At 54.0% G+C, this 17,481-nt stretch overlaps 1 protein-coding gene across 1 annotated transcript; it reads left to right on the plus strand.

Moving 5' to 3' along the window:
* Positions 1 to 1,449: 1,449 nt before the first annotated feature.
* FAM20A (FAM20A golgi associated secretory pathway pseudokinase) lies at positions 1,450 to 15,080 on the plus strand. The gene is given in 14 exon segments (XM_061377469.1): positions 1,450 to 1,782; positions 1,784 to 1,951; positions 1,954 to 2,152; positions 2,155 to 2,491; positions 6,877 to 7,061; positions 7,502 to 7,552; positions 7,984 to 8,062; positions 8,905 to 8,997; positions 10,334 to 10,449; positions 10,697 to 10,877; positions 11,165 to 11,274; positions 11,426 to 11,507; positions 11,587 to 11,646; positions 14,405 to 15,080. Coding segments are annotated over 14 exon segments (2,259 nt in total). The 3' UTR covers positions 14,670 to 15,080.
* The last annotated feature ends 2,401 nt before the right edge of the window (positions 15,081 to 17,481 follow it).

Raw genomic sequence — 17,481 nt, forward strand, 5'->3', positions numbered from 1 at the left:
CCTGATGCATTCGCTCAGAATTAGCCCTGCAAACCAGGAAAGATTTAATGGCTTCTGGGTGAGATTAGCAACAGGGAAACAGCTCCGGAGGATTAGGAGGGAAACGAGTATGAGCCAGTTTTTGATGGAGCGTTTGCCCAATGCTGCTCTTCAAGTCTAAGGAGAGGCAGTGAGTGTCCATCAGAGGGATGACAGATGCGGAGCTGCGTTTCTTCCTGGTGATTCATCTGGTGAATTCCAGAGTGTAATTTCAGATGGGTCATCCCATCTTTTATTGAATCAAAATAAAGGAAGAATCCTATCATTAGCCCCAGGCCGTTACTTAGTGTTGGGCTCATGGTGATGCTGCTTTGGGGAAGTCACCTCTGGCCTATGAAAGGGCTGAAGACCCCAGGGTCCCCATGCAGAGAGTGCTGCTGCAGCACAACACCCCTTTACTCTCTCCTAAGCAATGTGGCCAGACTGCTGCCAAACATTCCCCTCGTTCCATCCAGTTTTACGTCCTAAAAGCTTCTTTTCTCCCTCAGTATCAGGAGGACCAGCTCTTCGGCTGGTGGGAGCCCTTCCCATCCTGCAGACCCCAGCCTCTGAGGAGAGCCCGTGCTTGCCCAGTGCCCCCCATGGCCTTGCCAATACAGGCAGGACCACCAAATTTTCCTTCTTGCTACCTCATGTGTGGTTCAGTACATAAAGGAATCCAAATGTAATCATTATAATAGTTCTGTCCCAAAGAGCACAGGAACATGGGCACAGCCAGCATCCCTGAGCAGAATCATAGAGTCTGTGTTGGAAGGGACCTTAAAGCTCATCTCATTCCAATCCCCCTGCCATAGACAGTGACACCTTCCACTAGACCAGGTTGCTCAAAGCATCACTTGATGCTTTTGAGAAGCAGAGCATCATTTGTTCCCACCAGCCCTCACCCACCTGCAGAAGCTGCAGTTTCTGCTTATGATTTTTCTGACAAAGCATGGAAAATACGTAAAAGTTGGTATTACAGGAAAAAAGCTCAGAGCAACACCCCCCCCCCCCCCCAAGCCTGAACCCAAACTCTTTAAATATCAAAAGAAAGAGCAATTTAGAAATTGCATTTCTAAATGAGAGCATTAACTAGACCCTGTCTTCCAAAGAGCAAGAGACAGAGGGGACTGATGCTACCACCCAGGCCAGCCCAGGGGACCAATCTCTCTCCCCGGCAATAGGAGCACTACAGGCTCTAGGATGGATGCTTGGCCAACAGCTCCTCTGATGCCTGTTTGCATACCCCAAACCCCCGAACCCAGCACTTCCCAGAGCCTCCCCTTGCAGCAAAACCGAGCCCTGCTCCAGCCATATGAAAACACCATTGACTATCCCCTCCTGCAGTTTTTTTCTGTCCTCCCCTCAGCAGAGTGCCAGCACCAGCCCAGTCTCGTCACGTTCCCTTTGTTTACAGCCAGTTTCTCCTCCATGTCCCTCCCTTGGCATGGTGCTCCTCAACCTGCCGCTCGCTGTGCTCTCCACGCTGAGCTGGATGGGTCCCAGCCCCAGCACATCCCCGCGGCCGAGCCTCTCCCAGCGAACTGCAGGGAGGAGTTTCCTCAACTCGTTTGTTTAGGAATTAAGAAAATAAAAGCCGAGGCTGAGCCGTGCGCCAGGAAGCAGCGCGGAACGGCCGCAAGCCCTGCCCAGGCACCCGGAGGTGCTCACACACCCCATCCCCGTACACTGACCCTAACACAGCCCCCAGACCCCCGCAGCACCGGCCTCGGAGCCCCGGCTACAGGCTTTACCCGGGGGGGCACTCTCCGTCTTTGGGAGAAACAAGCACCGAAGGGCCGAGGGCAGGCGGGGGGGGACCGGGGCTGCTCCGGGTGCTGCGGAGGGGCGGGCGGCGGAGTCCGGGGCTGCTCCGTCGGTCCCAGCGCAGCCTCTCCCGGAGCCAGACCCGGAGCCAGACCCGGACCCGGACCCGGACCTGGACCCGGCTCCCTCCACGCCGTCCCCGATCCCCGATCCCCCGCCCCGGGCCCCGAGCGCCCTGCCCGGTCCCCGCCCCGAGGTGCCCGCACCCCCCGGCTCCGCCGCTCGAGCTCCCCCGTGCGCCCTGCCCCGGGAGGCGGCGGCGGCGGCGGCAGCTCCCGCACCCGCACCCGGCGCTGTCCGTGCCCGCGGCTCCCGCACCGGCCATGCCGGGGCCGCGCCGGGACCGCCCGGCGGTGCTGCTGCTGCTCGGGGCGCTGCTGGCGGCCGATCTCTACTTCCACCTCTGGCCGCGGGCGCGGCGGGAGCTGAGTGCGGGAGCCCCGCGCTGCCCCTGCCCCCGCCGCCACCCAGCGCCCGCCGCCGCCGCCCCGCAGCCGCCGCCCCGCGCCCGCGCCGCCTCCGCGCTGCGCCGCCTCTTCGCACACCCGCTGTACCGCGCCGCCGCCCCCCCGGGCCCCGCGGAGCCGCTGCTGGGAGCCCGCGAAGCCCTGCGCTACTACCGGCGGAAGGCGGCTCGCTGGAACAGGTGCGTCCCGACGCGGCCGAGCCGCGACCCTGCGCGGGCACCCCCTCTATGGGCATCCCCTGGGTACCCTCTTCCCCGTCACCCCCTCTATGGGCATCTCCTGGGTACCCCCTGTATGGGCATCTCCTGGGTATCCCCTCTATGGGCATCTCCTGGGTACCCCCTTCCCAGTCATCCCCTGTATGGGCATCTGCTGGGTACCCCCTCTATGGGCATCTCCCGTATAGGCATCTCCCGAGCACCCCCTCTATGGGCATCTCCCGAGCACCCCCTGTATGAGCATCTCCTGGGTACCCCCTTCCTGGTCACCCTCTGTATGGGCATCTCCCATATAGGCATCTCCCGAGCACCCCGTATATGAGCATCTTCTGGACACTCACTGCATGGACACCCCCTTTATAGGCATCTCCTGGGCACCCCTTGCATGGACATCCCCTGTATGGGCATCTCCTGGGTACCCCCTCTATGGGCACCCCCTGTATGGGCATCTCCTGGGTACCCTTCCCGGGCACCCTCTGTATGGGCATCTCCTGGGTACCCTTCCCTGTCACCCTCTGTATGGGCATCTTCTGGGTACCCCCTGTATGTGCAGCTCCTGTATAGGCATCTCCCGAGCACCCTCTGTATGAGCATCTTCTGGCCACCTCCTGCATGGAAACCCCCTTTATAAGCATCTCCTGGGCACCCCCTTCCCGATCACCCCCTGTAATGAGCATCTGGGCACCTCCTTCTTGGTCATTCTGTGTATGGGCATCTCCTGGGTACCCCCTGCATGGGCACCCACTGTGCAGGCAGCTCCCAGGCATCCCTTTCCAGACACCCCCTGCATGGGCATCTCTTGGGCACTCCCTCATGAGTACTGCCTGGGCATCCCCTGCACAGGTACCCCCTGTGTGGGCATCTCCTGGGAACCCTCTCTCCTTGCATCCCTTTCGGGTACCCCCTGCACAGATACCCCCCAAGCACCCCCTTTCTGGGCAGCTCTCCCAGACACCCATCCTTAAGCACCCCCTGGGCTGGCCATGGCTGTGCGGTGCTGGAGCATCTCCCAGGCCAGGTTGGACACAGGGGCTTGGAGCAACCTGCTCTAGTGGCAGGTGTCCCTGCCCATGGCAGGGCTTGGAGCTGGATGAGCTTTAAGGTCCCTTCCAACACAAAGACATCAGGATTCGGGGGCAAGATGGATGTTTCCCAAGCAAAAGCCCAGTGGGAAAGAGGGATTTGAACTGAAGAAGCTCATGGCATGTGCTTGATGGCTTCCTGAGCACCTCCAGAAGACCTGAGCACTCGCAGCAGTGCTGACATTACCTGCACACCAGCCTTGCCTGGGGAGCAGCCTGGCTGGTGAGAGGGCTGCATTCCCCAGCTGTGCTGTCTAAACCTGCTGTTTATGACAAAGCCGTGGCTGCACGCTGCCTTTTGCTCTGAGGTTTGGTTATGATGTGGTCAGCAGGAAAGCGGTGATGCCGTTTGCCCTCGATTGGTTTCACTTTGCACCTCTGGGGAGGAGAAGGGACAGAAGCATTGATTACCCCTCAGCCAATCTGAAATTAAACCTATGATGCTCATAAGTGGGTAAAGCCTTTGGAGAACACACACAGGCTGAGCTGACACCCAACCTCTCCTGCCATGGGCACTGCAAATGGAACCTATAATGAGGCAGCACTTGCCAGAGCTCATGGGTGTCCTAAGACCATTAACTTGCTGTGGGCATGGAGGAATTTCTGCCCCACCAGTAGCACTGCAGAGCCCACATCCTCTCCAATGTGAGTGAGCCATCCCTATAATTGCCAAGAGCGAAGGGCAGCATCCTCCGTGGGACCTGGAATACATGGCTTCTTCCCAATCCATAGGTTTGCTGCTGTTGTTGGGAACTGAAGGTACCAAGATGTGACTGCATCCATGGCCCAATGGAAGAGGTGCAGAGCAAGTGTCTGCTCCATCCTCTCCTCACCTTGGCTGGGTGATGGCACATTTCTGCATCACTTACTTATAGGTCTGCCTGGTGGCAAGCAGCTTTCTGAGTGTTGGGATGCTCCTCTGGAGTGGAACAAGCTATAGCTTAACCCTGTACCTACAGCACAGTGTGCCTGTCTTCATTTCCATGGACAGATAGACATCAGCTGGATGGGGACTCTCTGCCAACCCACTGAATGGACCCAGGGTATGGCCTATGGATACCCACACCCAGGGCAGCACAGCAGCACTTGTCCTGCCTCCACAGTGCTCTCCATGTGCTGGCTGCTGCCCATCACCGTGCTTTTCCCAAGCACTCCAATTAGAACCAGGAATTACTGCAGGATGCAGAACCAGCTGGAGAGCCCAATGGGGATGCAGGAAGGAAACAGCATAAAAACCATCCACACCTCTCCAGAACCCTAAAAAACACCCTTAGAAACCCCAGAGCTTATTTTTATCCTTGAAGGAGCCGCTCCAAAACCCCAAACCCTGTAACTGGCTTGGTACTGGCGGTGAGTGGACACCAGTGACCAGCATCACCCCATGCCGTGCCCCACATCGAGCTGGCTGAGCAGAGCCTGGGCAACCCCGGGGCTATTTATAGCAGGGTAGAAATGAATCCGGGTTTTATATGGTGTCTTGTGCAGAGATCTGTTCCTACAGGGAAATATTCCAGGAATCCTTTAGGAAAGCGGGAGGCAGAGGGAGCAGTATTTAGGGTTTAAAGGCTGGGAAGGGGCTGGGAGCTGCCTCCCCTTGCACAATCACTGCATGTTCCCCCCTCAATGATGTACTGCTCACTGCCCTCCCAGGGGGCACAGCCTGTGTGGATGGGAGGCAGGAGAGCAAATATGGTAAAATATTTGGGCAGCTTCCCTAGGGAAAATCCTGAGTCATTCGTATAAATGACATTGTGGCTTTTATGTCCCTGGCCATGGGGGGGGGGGTAAGGTTGTGCCTCAATGCAGGCTGGAAGGTCAAGGCACATCCACCAGAGCTGGTAGCATCATGCACAGCCTGCCAGCCAGACCAACAGCAAGCCTCAGCATGTCCCGTGTCCTGTCCCCACCTTCGGGAGCTTCTGCCTGCTTGGCAGATAGCCCAAGGGAGACAGGACCAACAGAGAGATGTGCTTCTTCTGACCGCACACACATGGACTTTGCATTGCGGCTGACCTCATCCACCTGAAAGGCAAACACAGAGGGAGAGGGCCCTGACCTATAGCTCTGCCACTACTCTCCACTTCCAAGCTTTCTCTGAGGATGCTACTGAAATGTGTCCATCCCTCCCAGGACTGTTCATCCATTGCCCATGGTTAGCCCGGACTAACCACACTGCTTAACCTGCTTGGATGGGAAAGGATGACGGGAAAAGACAACCAACCAAAACCCATCCTTTTCCTGCTGGTCTGAGCAGGGAAGCAACAAACCAGCAACATCCACGAGCCCTTTACAGCCACCAGCTCCTTGGCCATGCATTCCTTAGTGCATGGTCAGCACCCACTTGCTCCAAGTTAGGCAGCCGTCCCAGAGGACACCCTGCCATGCCTGTGGGTGCCAGCACTGCTCCCATGTCACACCATGCTTGAAAAGCTTCTCTCATCTCCCTTTTGCATAAAAAATTAGGAAAATATAGGAAAAATAGGAAAAAATAGGAAAAATAGGAAAAAATTGGGAAAAATGGGGGAAAAGGTGGGCATGGAAAAGTCTCTCTTCAATCTTCGTGCTCTGCTAAGGGTCCAGACTGGGTCTAGCGAGGCTCATGGCACCTCCCTCTCTCAGTTGCTCCATCCCAGCCTTGGTTAATGCCCCACTCGTTATCCAGCTCCTGTTTTCTCTATGGATCTATCTTGGCACTCTCAGTCCAAACTGAGCTGTGTTTGCCTCTTATCAGGACCGGCTGCTCTGTACATGGCTGTTAATGAGAAGCTAAAGCTCTGTCCTCTGCGACCTTTCAATTGCAGCTTAGCAAAGTGTGGGTCCCTGCCATGGGGGTCCCAATGCTGGTCACGTGCGGAGACACTTTAGGGTTATTATTGAACCTGGGAGGCCCCTTTAGCTCTACCTGCTGAGAAAGGGCAGGGTTCACCCTTGATGGGCAGGACACTGCTGGATGGCCTCATCGCATCCCTGCTCACTGGACCGAGGGCTGTCAATCTGGTCACGGAGGCAGTGTGTGGCTCTTAGTGATTTTCTTCCTATCAGATCTGATGGGGAAAGGAGAGGACAACAGAGCCTCTTGTGTTCCTGCTTGATGCTGCTCGCCCAGGGCTTTGCACAGGCAAGAAGGCAGCACAGTCTCAGTCAATCACTCCCTGCCTCAGTTTCCCCTTGGGTACCACTCAGAGCCCTTGTGCCCCCCCCAGCAGCCTCTGGACTCACAGCAATGAGCAGCTCCATCCTCACCCTATAACCACTCTCTTACAGGAGACACAAGCTCTACAGGGAGGAACTCAACCTAACCTCCCCATCAGCCCCGCTGCCGCTGCGGCCGGAGGCCAGCTGGCTCCAGTTCCACCTGGGAATCAGCCGGGATGGGCTCTACCCGCGCTCCAGCCCCGCTGTCACCAGGCTGCTCCAGGACATGCAAGAGTTCACCACTATCAGTGCTGGTAAATGCCATGGGGACCGGGATGGGAAGTGTTCAAGGCCAGGCTGGACAGGGCTTGGAGCAAGCTGCTCTAGTGGAAGGTGCCCCTGCCCACGGCAAGGGGCTGGAAGTGGATGAGCTTTAGGTCCCTTCCAACACAAACCAGGCTGAGGTTCTATGGGGCCACTGGGAGCTGCATGGGGATGAGGCCCCCACAGGTCACTTCTGCATCAAGCCCCCAGCCCTGTGCCAGCATCCCCGCAGGTTTTGTGCTGTGCAGCTTCGCATCCTTACCTTGCAACATGAAAGCACATGATGCTGTGGTGCTTAACACAGCATCTTTGGTGCCAGCCATGCCAGGGCCCCGTTGCCTGGCTGCTCAGTCCCCACAGGCTGCCTCAGCCCCTCCAAAGGGGACTGCACCCCTCGCTGTGTGTCTCACCTCTCCTCCTGCCCTTGCAGACTACAGCCAGGATGAGAAAGCGCTGCTGGGAGCCTGTGACTGCAGCCAGAGTGAGTGTGATCCTTCGGGTCCTGCCCTCCCCTCGCAGGCCATCACTGCAGCTGATCCCAGTCCGTATCCTCCACCCTAACCTAAGGGAAACATAAAGCCAAGCAATTCCAGACCCTTCTCCCTCCAGTTAAACCCCATTGCCCCAGGGAGGATGGGATGTGGGTGCCAGGACACCACTGTGCTCTACTGGGGAAAGGAAAAAGTCCCCAAGAGGACTTAACAAATGGGTGTTGGGAAGAGTGCTGGAGGGAAACCTCCTCTGTGGCACAGGGGAGGAGAAGAAGAGAGGAAAACCAGCAGCAGCAGAGGGGAGGATGTGGAAGGAGCAATGGGATGCACTCACCGGGGTGGGATGCTGATCGCACCAGTGTGCAACCGGTGCTTCACTGCGGAGGCTTTCCAGGCACTAACGCCCCGTTTCCTCCCCAAGTCGTGAAGCCCAGCGGCGTGCACCTGAAGCTGGTGCTCAGGTTCCAGGATTTTGGGAAGGCCATGTTCAAGCCCATGAGGTAAGGCCCACAGCAGAGCCCCACTGATCCCTCTGCCCCCCTGTGTAGCATCCTCAGCAAGGCCAGCCCCCTGCATCTTCCCTCCCCTGCACTTCCTACCTTGACAGCTGAAAGTGTTTGACGATTACTGGCTGCTCCCAGCATCCCAGGCACAGGCAGGGATAAACACAGTGCTCCCACACTGCCTGCTGATGCTGGAGTTTACTCTATTAGCAGATACCAGACAGCAAAAGGCCTCGGGACACTTGTTCTCCTGCGAGCTTTGCTGTCAGGGACTGCTCATTTCTCCCTCTTCCCCAGCTTTGTATTTTACCTTGTTTATCCTTGGATTCCCCAGAGTATTCCCAAGAAGCAGCCATCAGTCCCGGGCACCTCACACAGGAGGTTTCAATTGCTTCTGCTCTCATCTATAGTCCCTTGAGACTCTTCAGTTATGCCCCCTCACTTTGCTCTCTGTGCACAGCACTGGGGTGCTTCACTCATCCAGAAAGCAGCCAGCTCCTCTCCCCCTGGTTTCCATCCACCTCTTCCCAGTGCTGCTACGTGGGTCTAAACAGCCACAGATTGCACTAAAGCCCCCCGACGGCCCTTCTGCCTCCATCACCCACCAGCACTGAGACTGGGCACAAGCTGTGGCTGCCCCATCCTTGGCAGTGCTCAAGGCCAGGTTGGACACAGGGGCTTGGAGCAAGCTGCTCCAGTGGCAGGGGTCCCTGCCCGTGGCAGGGGCTGGTTTGGGTACCAGGTGTGCTGTCCTTGAGGCAGCCCACCGTGCCCAGGCTCCCTGTGCTGGTCTGTACCTGCACTGTGCTCGGGTGGGTAAGGCCCTGGCTCTCTCCCAGGCAGAAACGTGAGGAAGAGACCCCCGAGGACTTCTTCTACTTCGTTGACTTCCAGCGGCACAATGCAGAGATCGCTGCCTTCCACCTGGACAGGTAAGGACCTGCCTCTGCCCACAGGGAGCTGGGCACAAGGAGAGCCATGCCCAGCCCTGCAGAGCTGCTCAGCATCAGCCAAGCAACTGCTCTGCAGCACCCTTTGGGAGCCGATGCGAGTGGCTCTGGCTCACGGCTGAAGCCCAGCTTTGCCTTGGTCACTGCACTACAGCAGGCTGGCAAGTGAAATCCAGGTTGAGAACAGGTCAGGTATTCAGCCACCCATTGCACATGCATTGAGTGCACAGATAAGTTCTGGGTGCCCTCCCGGTGATGGAGCACAAGCTCCATCAGCAATCAAAGCGTGTTTTGGATCGAGATAAACAGCAGTGATGCCGTTTGAAGCCCTCAGCTAATGAGTGATGAACCTGGCACATCTTCCAGCACACTTTGTGTCTAATATAATCCAAAATACCCTTATTAGAAGAGGAGGGCAACAGCCCTCAATGGGATGAGTACTGAACATCAGGTGACCCCGATGATGATGGTGGAGGGGGTCTCAGTTCCCACACCCAATCTATATGATAAGCAGGACTGTTAGTCCTGTAGCTCAAACTCTGAGTACAGGAATGAAGAGAGCTGAGTTCCCATCTCTGCCCTTACACCACCATCAACTTTCCTCTCTGCATCCCAGCTCCACCAGTAGAGAAAATGAGGCCGGGCTGCTTTCCTCAAGTGCTTTGTGGTTTTCAGAGCTGAAAGATGGCAGATGAAAGCAAAGGATTCTGTTTTTCTCCTTCTTTAAACATTGCTCAATAAGGAACAGGCTAAATCCTGTTTTGTGCCCAGTTCTCAGAAGCAGAGGGCATTACCCAAGGAGCAAAGCACAGCGTGAGCCAGTTCACCCCGTGGTACTGACTCAGCCATCAACAGCAGCTTTTGCCCCAGGCCCTGGGGTTTAAAGAACATTTAAGATGAATAAGCTGGGTATGAAAGGCTCTGAGTGGGGCGATGCCTCCTCACCTCCTGCTGTACCAGGGTCAATGCATCTTCATGCCAAACCCATCATTGTAGAAGGGGCCTGAAGGGCTCTAGCTCCCGAAGGAACCCACTTGTGTGCAGGGGGTGGGAGAAGCTGGTTAAGGGATAAAGACACGAATCCTAGAGAACATCCAGATTGCTCCAGGCAGCAGCTGTGAGAATACCAAAATCCAGACTCAGCTGCGTTTTGGTCCAGAGGCTAAAATGATCCTGGCTACTTGTGAGAACGAATCTGGGAGGACAAACCAACACCCACGTGGGTGCAGTGATCAAAAGAGCTCTGGTTTACCAATGGCAAGGACAAGGACAGCATCTGCCATCCCACTCGCTGTGCAGTGACGTCCCTTTTGAGCAGGATCCTGGATTTCCGGAGGGTGCCACCCACGGTTGGGAGGTTGATCAATGTCACCAAGGAGATCCTGGAGGTCACCAAGAACGAGATCCTGCAGAGCGTCTTCTTCGTCTCACCAGGTAGGTGAGCGCTTGGCTGCCATGAGGTGGGGTTAGACACGGTTTGACACGGGCCTGCAGGGACAGGACAAGGGGAATGGCTTTAACCTGAGAGGGGAGACTGAGATGAGCTCTTGGGCAGGAGCTCTTCCCTGTGCGGGTGCTGTGGCTCTGCACAGGGTGCCCCATCGCTCAATGCAGAAGAGGTCAGTCCAGCTTCCTTGCAGGATCATAGCTCCTTTCCCTCTTCCCTCTCTTCTTGTCCCAGCCAGCAATGTGTGCTTCTTTGCCAAGTGCCCCTATATGTGCAAGACAGAGTACGCTGTGTGTGGGAACCCTCACCTCCTGGAAGGGTCCCTCTCTGCCTTCCTGCCGTCCCTCAACCTGGCTCCACGGCTCTCCATCCCAAACCCATGGATCCGGTCCTACTCGTTTGATGGAAAAGAGGAGTAAGTGGGTAAATGATGCTGCTTCCCGTATCTGCATTGCCCGGAACATGCGGGAGGGAGGATGAGCAGGGTATGGACACACAGACAGACAGACAGAAACTATATGTCCAGGCAGAGAAAGGCCAAGGTTGAGAGATTACCCCATAATTAGTCTAATAACACTGGCTATTGACTGTGCGCACAAGGAGGGAGATTCAAGTCCCATCTCTGCATGGGAAACCAGCTTTGGGGTGCTGTTGGGACACAGCAGCAGCAAGCACTGAGTGCATCTCCCCCATCTCCTGCAGGTGGGAAGTGAATCCGCTCTACTGCAACACAGTGAGGGAGATCTACCCCTACAGCAACGGCAACCGGCTGCTTAACATCGTCGACATGGCCATATTTGACTTCCTAATAGGTAGGGTGAAGGGGGAAATAACCCTCTCTCCCTCCCTTCCTTCCTCCCTTTTCTTCCATCCTTCCTTCTGGCAACACCTCTTTATGCAGCTCTGAAAGGGAACATAGGATAGTTAATCACATGCAAGGGAATCTCTGTTCCTCTTTACCAGGGAACATGGACCGCCATCACTATGAGATGTTCACCAAGTTTGGGGACGATGGCTTCCTCCTGCACCTGGACAACGCCAGAGGGTGAGGCAGGGGCAGGACGTGGGGCAGGGGAAGGTGCTGGGCAGGCGCTGCAGCTCCGTGCTCTCTGCTTCATCCCCAGGTTCGGGCGGCATTCCCATGATGAAACCTCCATCCTGGCGCCGCTCTCCCAGTGTTGCATGTAAGTGCCAGCCCCATCCTCCTTCCTGCACTCATTGATGGTCCTTGTAATGGGCTGGCAGTGCTTAGTGCTGGAAGCCACCCAGGCCTGGCTCCATCCAGCAGCATGGGGAAGACCCCTGCTAATCCCAGCCGAGGGGCAGGCTCAACACCGGTGCATGGGAATCACTAATTCTCCCTAACACAGGGATCAAGCTTCTGTCTCAGAGTATTAAGGTTGCACAATTATCCTTCTGGGATGCTCTCCCATTGAAGCTAAAAGGCCTTGCAAGTGTAAAAGCTTTCACTTGTAGACCAACAGACACTGTCCATTGGCTCAAACCCTCCCACAGGTACCCACTAGCACCTCATGGCGATGCTATCAGCCTCATTTGTCTGACATGAGCCTCAGCAAAAGCCTGGTAGAACCTTATTAAAGTAAACCAGGTGTCTTCTTCCCATGCCATTAAGAGCCTCATACATTTTACTATTTGGATCCTACCTTCCCTTTCTATTAATTCACACAGATTTACCTTTCAGCTGATGATTTAAGAGACAGAAAAAGCTGCTCTCACCTCTGGTTTCTCTTCAGGAGATGCTAACCCATTTCCTTGCTCCATCTCAGCCTCAGGGCAACGTTAACTGCACTCTCCTCATACACTTCTATTACTGGATCTGGTTTTAACCGTTACTTGCACCCAGTGGGTCTTCTCATTTATAATTGTAGTGAATCCTTCTCTTCACCTCCTATATTGTGCAGTTTAGATTTACTCTGCCTCTTAATTTGGCCTGCATACAGTTGTATCCACAGGGCAGATCCTATTCTTCCACATCCATCTCCCACAAGCTCTTAATTCAGTTCTGCTAAAAGGCAGTGGTAAGACCTGCAGGTCGCACCTTGTAATAAGCCAGCTACAGCCAAGAACAGCGGAAGAGCAGCTCATAACCTCACTTCCCACAACAGCCAATCCCTTTGGAGCAGGGGAACATCCAAAAACACTGGGAAAGGAAGCTGAAAGGTTTGACTCGGCACAGGGGCCGCAGGTTTCAGCCTGCCCTGACCAAATGAGCTGCTCAGGTCACCTCTTTATTCCTACATGGAGCCAGGTACACCTGAGCAGAGCCAAGAGGGACCACTGAAGCCACTGGGATGCTGAACAAGAGGCCACTCGCTTCCCTGTTGAACGCATTTGTCTCATTCCAAGCTGAGCTCTTCTCCAAGTCTGGCTTCCAGCAGGTCCAATCTGGTATCTTTAGCTCCCCTTTCACAGCTCCCACACGCTGAATGCTGCTGCTCTCCTCTCCCAGCATGGCTCCGAGCACAGCGAACGGCACCAATACAGCCCTGCTCTATTGAGAGATGGTCCTTATCCTGCAAGGGTCAAAACCCTCAGCAAGGCACAGATAGACCCAAACCAGCTTCTTCTTGGCTGATGAAGTCCCTGGAAGGCTGTGGGTCAGATCTCCCACAATGGGGTACAACAGCAGGGTTACAGCTGCCCCGTGGCAGAGGTTTCCATCTCTCCTCCTCCCTGTGCCCTGCCTGCTCCTTGTGTAACCATTACATCATGAAGTCAGCCATTCCCCACGGGGTCAGAGCATCCCGCTCTCCACCTCTGAGCCCTGTTCCTGCTCGGAGCAGAGCAAACACAGCTGGTGTTTACCCACAGCGGCTCCTCGGTCAGCCCTTGCCTGGAAGGGGAGCGCACAGAGGCTGCGGTTCACATCTGCTCTGTGCAGAGCATCCTCTGGCTCCAGCTGTGGTTTAAAGCCTCACTGCATCCTTAGCAACAGGCATCACTGACCAAAGACCAAGGGCATGCACCTCTAGAGCACTTCCAAGTGTAATCCAGCGACTGCTCAGCCAGAAATGGCAACAGCAAGAAGCCTTTTCCCTGGCAGCACAGCCTGCTATAGCTGCAGAGCACTGTTCCCAATCGATGCCCTGGGTAAATAACAGGCACACAAGGTAAATGCTGGAGCTGGTTAATTCATTTCTCATTACACTTTCTTCCATCTGAAAACTCCAGCTCAGCTACACTGGAACAGCTCCACAAACACAGATGACTTTGTTTCCAGAATTTAAAGGGCAGTAATTAAAACCACTCATTAGTTTCAGTCTCGGAGATGCTGAAGTCAAAACACTTTTGCTGAGGGTTAAATAAATGGTTTCAGAATGCTTTGTTTCATGCCCAGAAGTGTTCCAAGTTTATGGCTTCCCATCCCACTTTCTGTCAAGGGGACATAATGTTTAAATCTCAGTGGTGCTGAAGGTGAAAAGCTGCAGTTAAATCAGTGCCAGGAAATATCCCCTCTTTTCGCTCAGTTTTGACAGGAGATTTGTTTCCTCCTTCATGTTTTACCTGCCCTCACCCCATAAACATCATCCCTGGGAACATGGCACCACCCTGCAGTGATGTAGGGAACTGGGCCAGCACTGACTCAGGGTGAAAACACCCTTTACCCAGAGCTTCTATCATGATCCTCCCTCTGATGACAGGGACCTGCAGAACGAACACTCCACAGGCTGGAAAAACAGGAAGAAGCAGAAGTTTCTGCACAAGTTTTCATTGTTTTTATAAAGGAAAAGCATTTCATAGAATCACAGAATGGTTTGGGTTGGAAAGAACATTAAGGTCATCCAGTTCCAAAGTTCTTTGTTAAGTACCTTCACCCACCTCTGCCCTCCCTCCTTCCCCTGCTCCCCCGGGGCACAGGCACCTGGTTCTTGCTCGGATGCTGCATTAGGATCTTGCATTAAGACATCTCATTTCTTCCAGAATCAAGAGGACGACGTTACTGCGGCTGCAGCTCCTGGCCGAGCCCGAGTACCGGCTCAGTGATGTGATGCGGGAATCCCTGCTGCAGGACCGCCTGGCTCCAGTGCTCACTGAGCCCCATCTCCTGGCTTTGGACCGACGGTTACAGCTCATCCTGAGAGCTGTGAGGAAATGCATAGACACCTATGGGGAAGCCAAGGTGGTGGCCAATGATACCACGCAGCCCGAGGCTCCTGCATCTGACAGAGCGAAGCTGACCACTTAAACCAGCCTGCAACTCATGCTCGGAGGTAGGGAAAACCCCTGCAAGGCAAGTGGGAAGCTTTAAGAACTGGTGATTTCCATCTACAAACCCTTGTGGAGACTGAGAGGGGAGAAACCCTTCAGAAGATGATCAGGAATCACACAGGGCCCCTGTGCTGGGTGCTTGACCAAAGCTGCTGTGCTTGGCCCGTGTGTTGGTAAGTTGTGGTCTGACTGCAGCAGATCTTCATGCCCTGAGCACCAGCTCTATGGTGGAAAGCAGGGATGATCTCTTCTGGAGCTGCTCATGCCCTCGGGAGGGTGGGGAACACACGGCTGTTGGTTTGCCCAACCTGCTCAGTTGCTGGTGAAGGACACAAATGAGAACCAAGGATGAGGCTTGAATAAAGATGCCAAGAACATTTTCCTCTTATTAAGTCTCTGTTCCATAATCAAGACTGTATTTAAAAGCAATCTTACTTCACACAGGCAGTGCCCATGAGACAAGGTAAGGTACTGATCCAGCATGGTTGGACTGAAGAACATCTGCACAGTTTTTACCATCAGGCCTCTCCATTGCCTCTTGTTCTCCCTAACAGCAATCGACCCACTTCTCCTCAATCTGTGCATGTCACTCAAAAGCCCACCACCTCATAGGGCAGTGAAACCTCCTCTGCTTTTACCTGCCTCATGGGTGGAAGAGCCAGTTTGGGTTATGGGAGAACAGCAGGAATGTGCTGCCTTTGACCCCAAGAGCAATCACCAACCAACCAAAGGCAAACCCCAAACTGCTCAGACATACATCTGTAATCACAGTTCAAGAAGGCACTCACTTCTGGTGAGAACATTGTGCCAGACTAGGGGGGATTTACCTCAGGTCATCTTCCCATAGCTTCAGAATCACTTAAGCTGTCAGAATTCCCTGGAAAACAGCGGTGGTGTCCTGCCCCCATCTCTCTGTGTTTTGAGGAGATGCAATAGAAACTGGAGACCAAAAAAGCATAGGGAGGGAGTTACCAGATCTCTCAATGTGCAGTTTTCTCCTTGCCTCCCAATGACAAGGCTTAAGAGTAACTTCATAAAGGCTTTCTAATAGCTTTTCCCTTTAACTGCCCAAGGAGGATTGCACTGAGCCTTTTGGCAGCCTTGGGAAAGCAGTTGAGATCTCTGTTGATAATTTATCATCCTTAAGGAGAAAAAAGCCCAGACAAAAGCCACAGCACAACCAGCTGCCAGCAGCTCGTTCTGAACTCACCTGTGGGTCAAACAAAACCCATTACAGCACTGCAGAGCTTCCACAGGAACACCCTACAACCACAGTACAAGTGATGGGGCAGCAGTCACTAATGGGTTCTCAGCAAGCTCCTGCAGCATTCCTATGGGCTGGAATTCTGCCCAACCTAGAGGGAGCTTGGTCACCCTGGCAGTAAGTGCCTGGATCACACAAGGAGGGAACAAAGCCCCTTTGGCCACAGCTATTGTTTTCACAGGGGACTGCATTGGCAATCCAGCTCTACAGTTCTACAATACACCCGTCTCCACAGAGTAAAGCTACAGGAGAGACTGCGGTTGTAACTGAGTATGTTCCAACAGGGCCCTGCTCTATTCATTCCTATGCTTGAGGAAGCTCGGAGGGTTTCTACTTAGCAAAGAGATTCCTCCAGTATTCTCCCAACCAGCCCTAAACCCCACACCACGCTCCTTCAGTCTCTCCTGACCTGTCATTCTGCCATATCCTTCCACCTCCAGCTTTCCCAAAGCAAGGATTTAGGCAGTCTCAAGCAATCAAACAGAATTCTCAGCACTGGGGGGCATTCAGACCTTTCCATTCCTGTAGACAGAGAATAGGTGAGAATGAAAGGATTTAACTCAGCATCAACAGTGCGAGGGTTGCTTCCATGCAGGGCGCTACATTCCCAAAGCCTTATCTCCCTCTACTGGTGACTTTCTGTGCACTTGCCACACACGGCAAGTCGGAAATGACTTTGGTGACTTGGAGTGAACAGGAAGCATAGGGCAACAGAAGATAAGTTTAAAAGTCAAGCTATAATGTTGGAAGTTTAAGTTTTACTTTAGATAGGAAGAGTTCTGTTTTCAGCCTGTTGCTTTGGTCAGGGGTGAGGGAAAGGGAGAGCTGGATGAAGGAAACAGAGCCAGTGATGTGCAAATGGCCGGGGCACTGATGGGGGATGCAAAGTTGCCTTCTTCTCATTTTTATTCTCCTTTACATGGTAGGTTTTTAATGTATCTTCAAATGGCAACAGCTTTCTCAGAGCAGGATGTAAAACGTGCCCAGCCTGAGCTGCTTCAGGTCATCACTTCGAGGTCTTTCCTAATTCATCATGGGATGAAGATCCCCCTCTTATGTTTCCCCGTCTGCCCACCAGAGCTCATTCATGAGCGATTACCACATGTTCAAAACTTCACTAAGATTATGCATAGATGGGAGCAAACCACTTAGAGAAGCTTATGAGCTCCAGTACTAGTGTCTGCGCTGGGAATTAACCACCTTAACATGAGATCAAGGCAGCAGGAGGCGTAAAGAAACACTTAACCAAGACACAGGAACCTTCTCACTTCAAAAGCCACCAAGTGCCAGAACTATGGAGAAGTCCCCAGGTTGCAGGCACATGTTGGCTCATGGAGACACAGCTCTCTGGCAGGGTCCATTGAGCTGTAAGCTAAAACTTGAACTCAAGGCTTCAGAGTTAACACAAAGCAAATCCATTGAAGCTTCTTAGCTTTTACCACTTCATTCATAGTAATTCTTCTAAGGCTAAAGGGAAGCACAATCTTGGAAAAACAAAATGAAGGGGGAAAGAAGAAGAGACTGA

Source organism: Neopsephotus bourkii, unplaced genomic scaffold, assembly GCF_033783945.1.
Source record: "Neopsephotus bourkii isolate Nb327-2 ecotype Australia unplaced genomic scaffold, CSIRO-AGI_Nbou_v1 NB_1749, whole genome shotgun sequence".
NCBI classification, from domain to species: Eukaryota; Metazoa; Chordata; class Aves; order Psittaciformes; family Psittacidae; genus Neopsephotus; species Neopsephotus bourkii.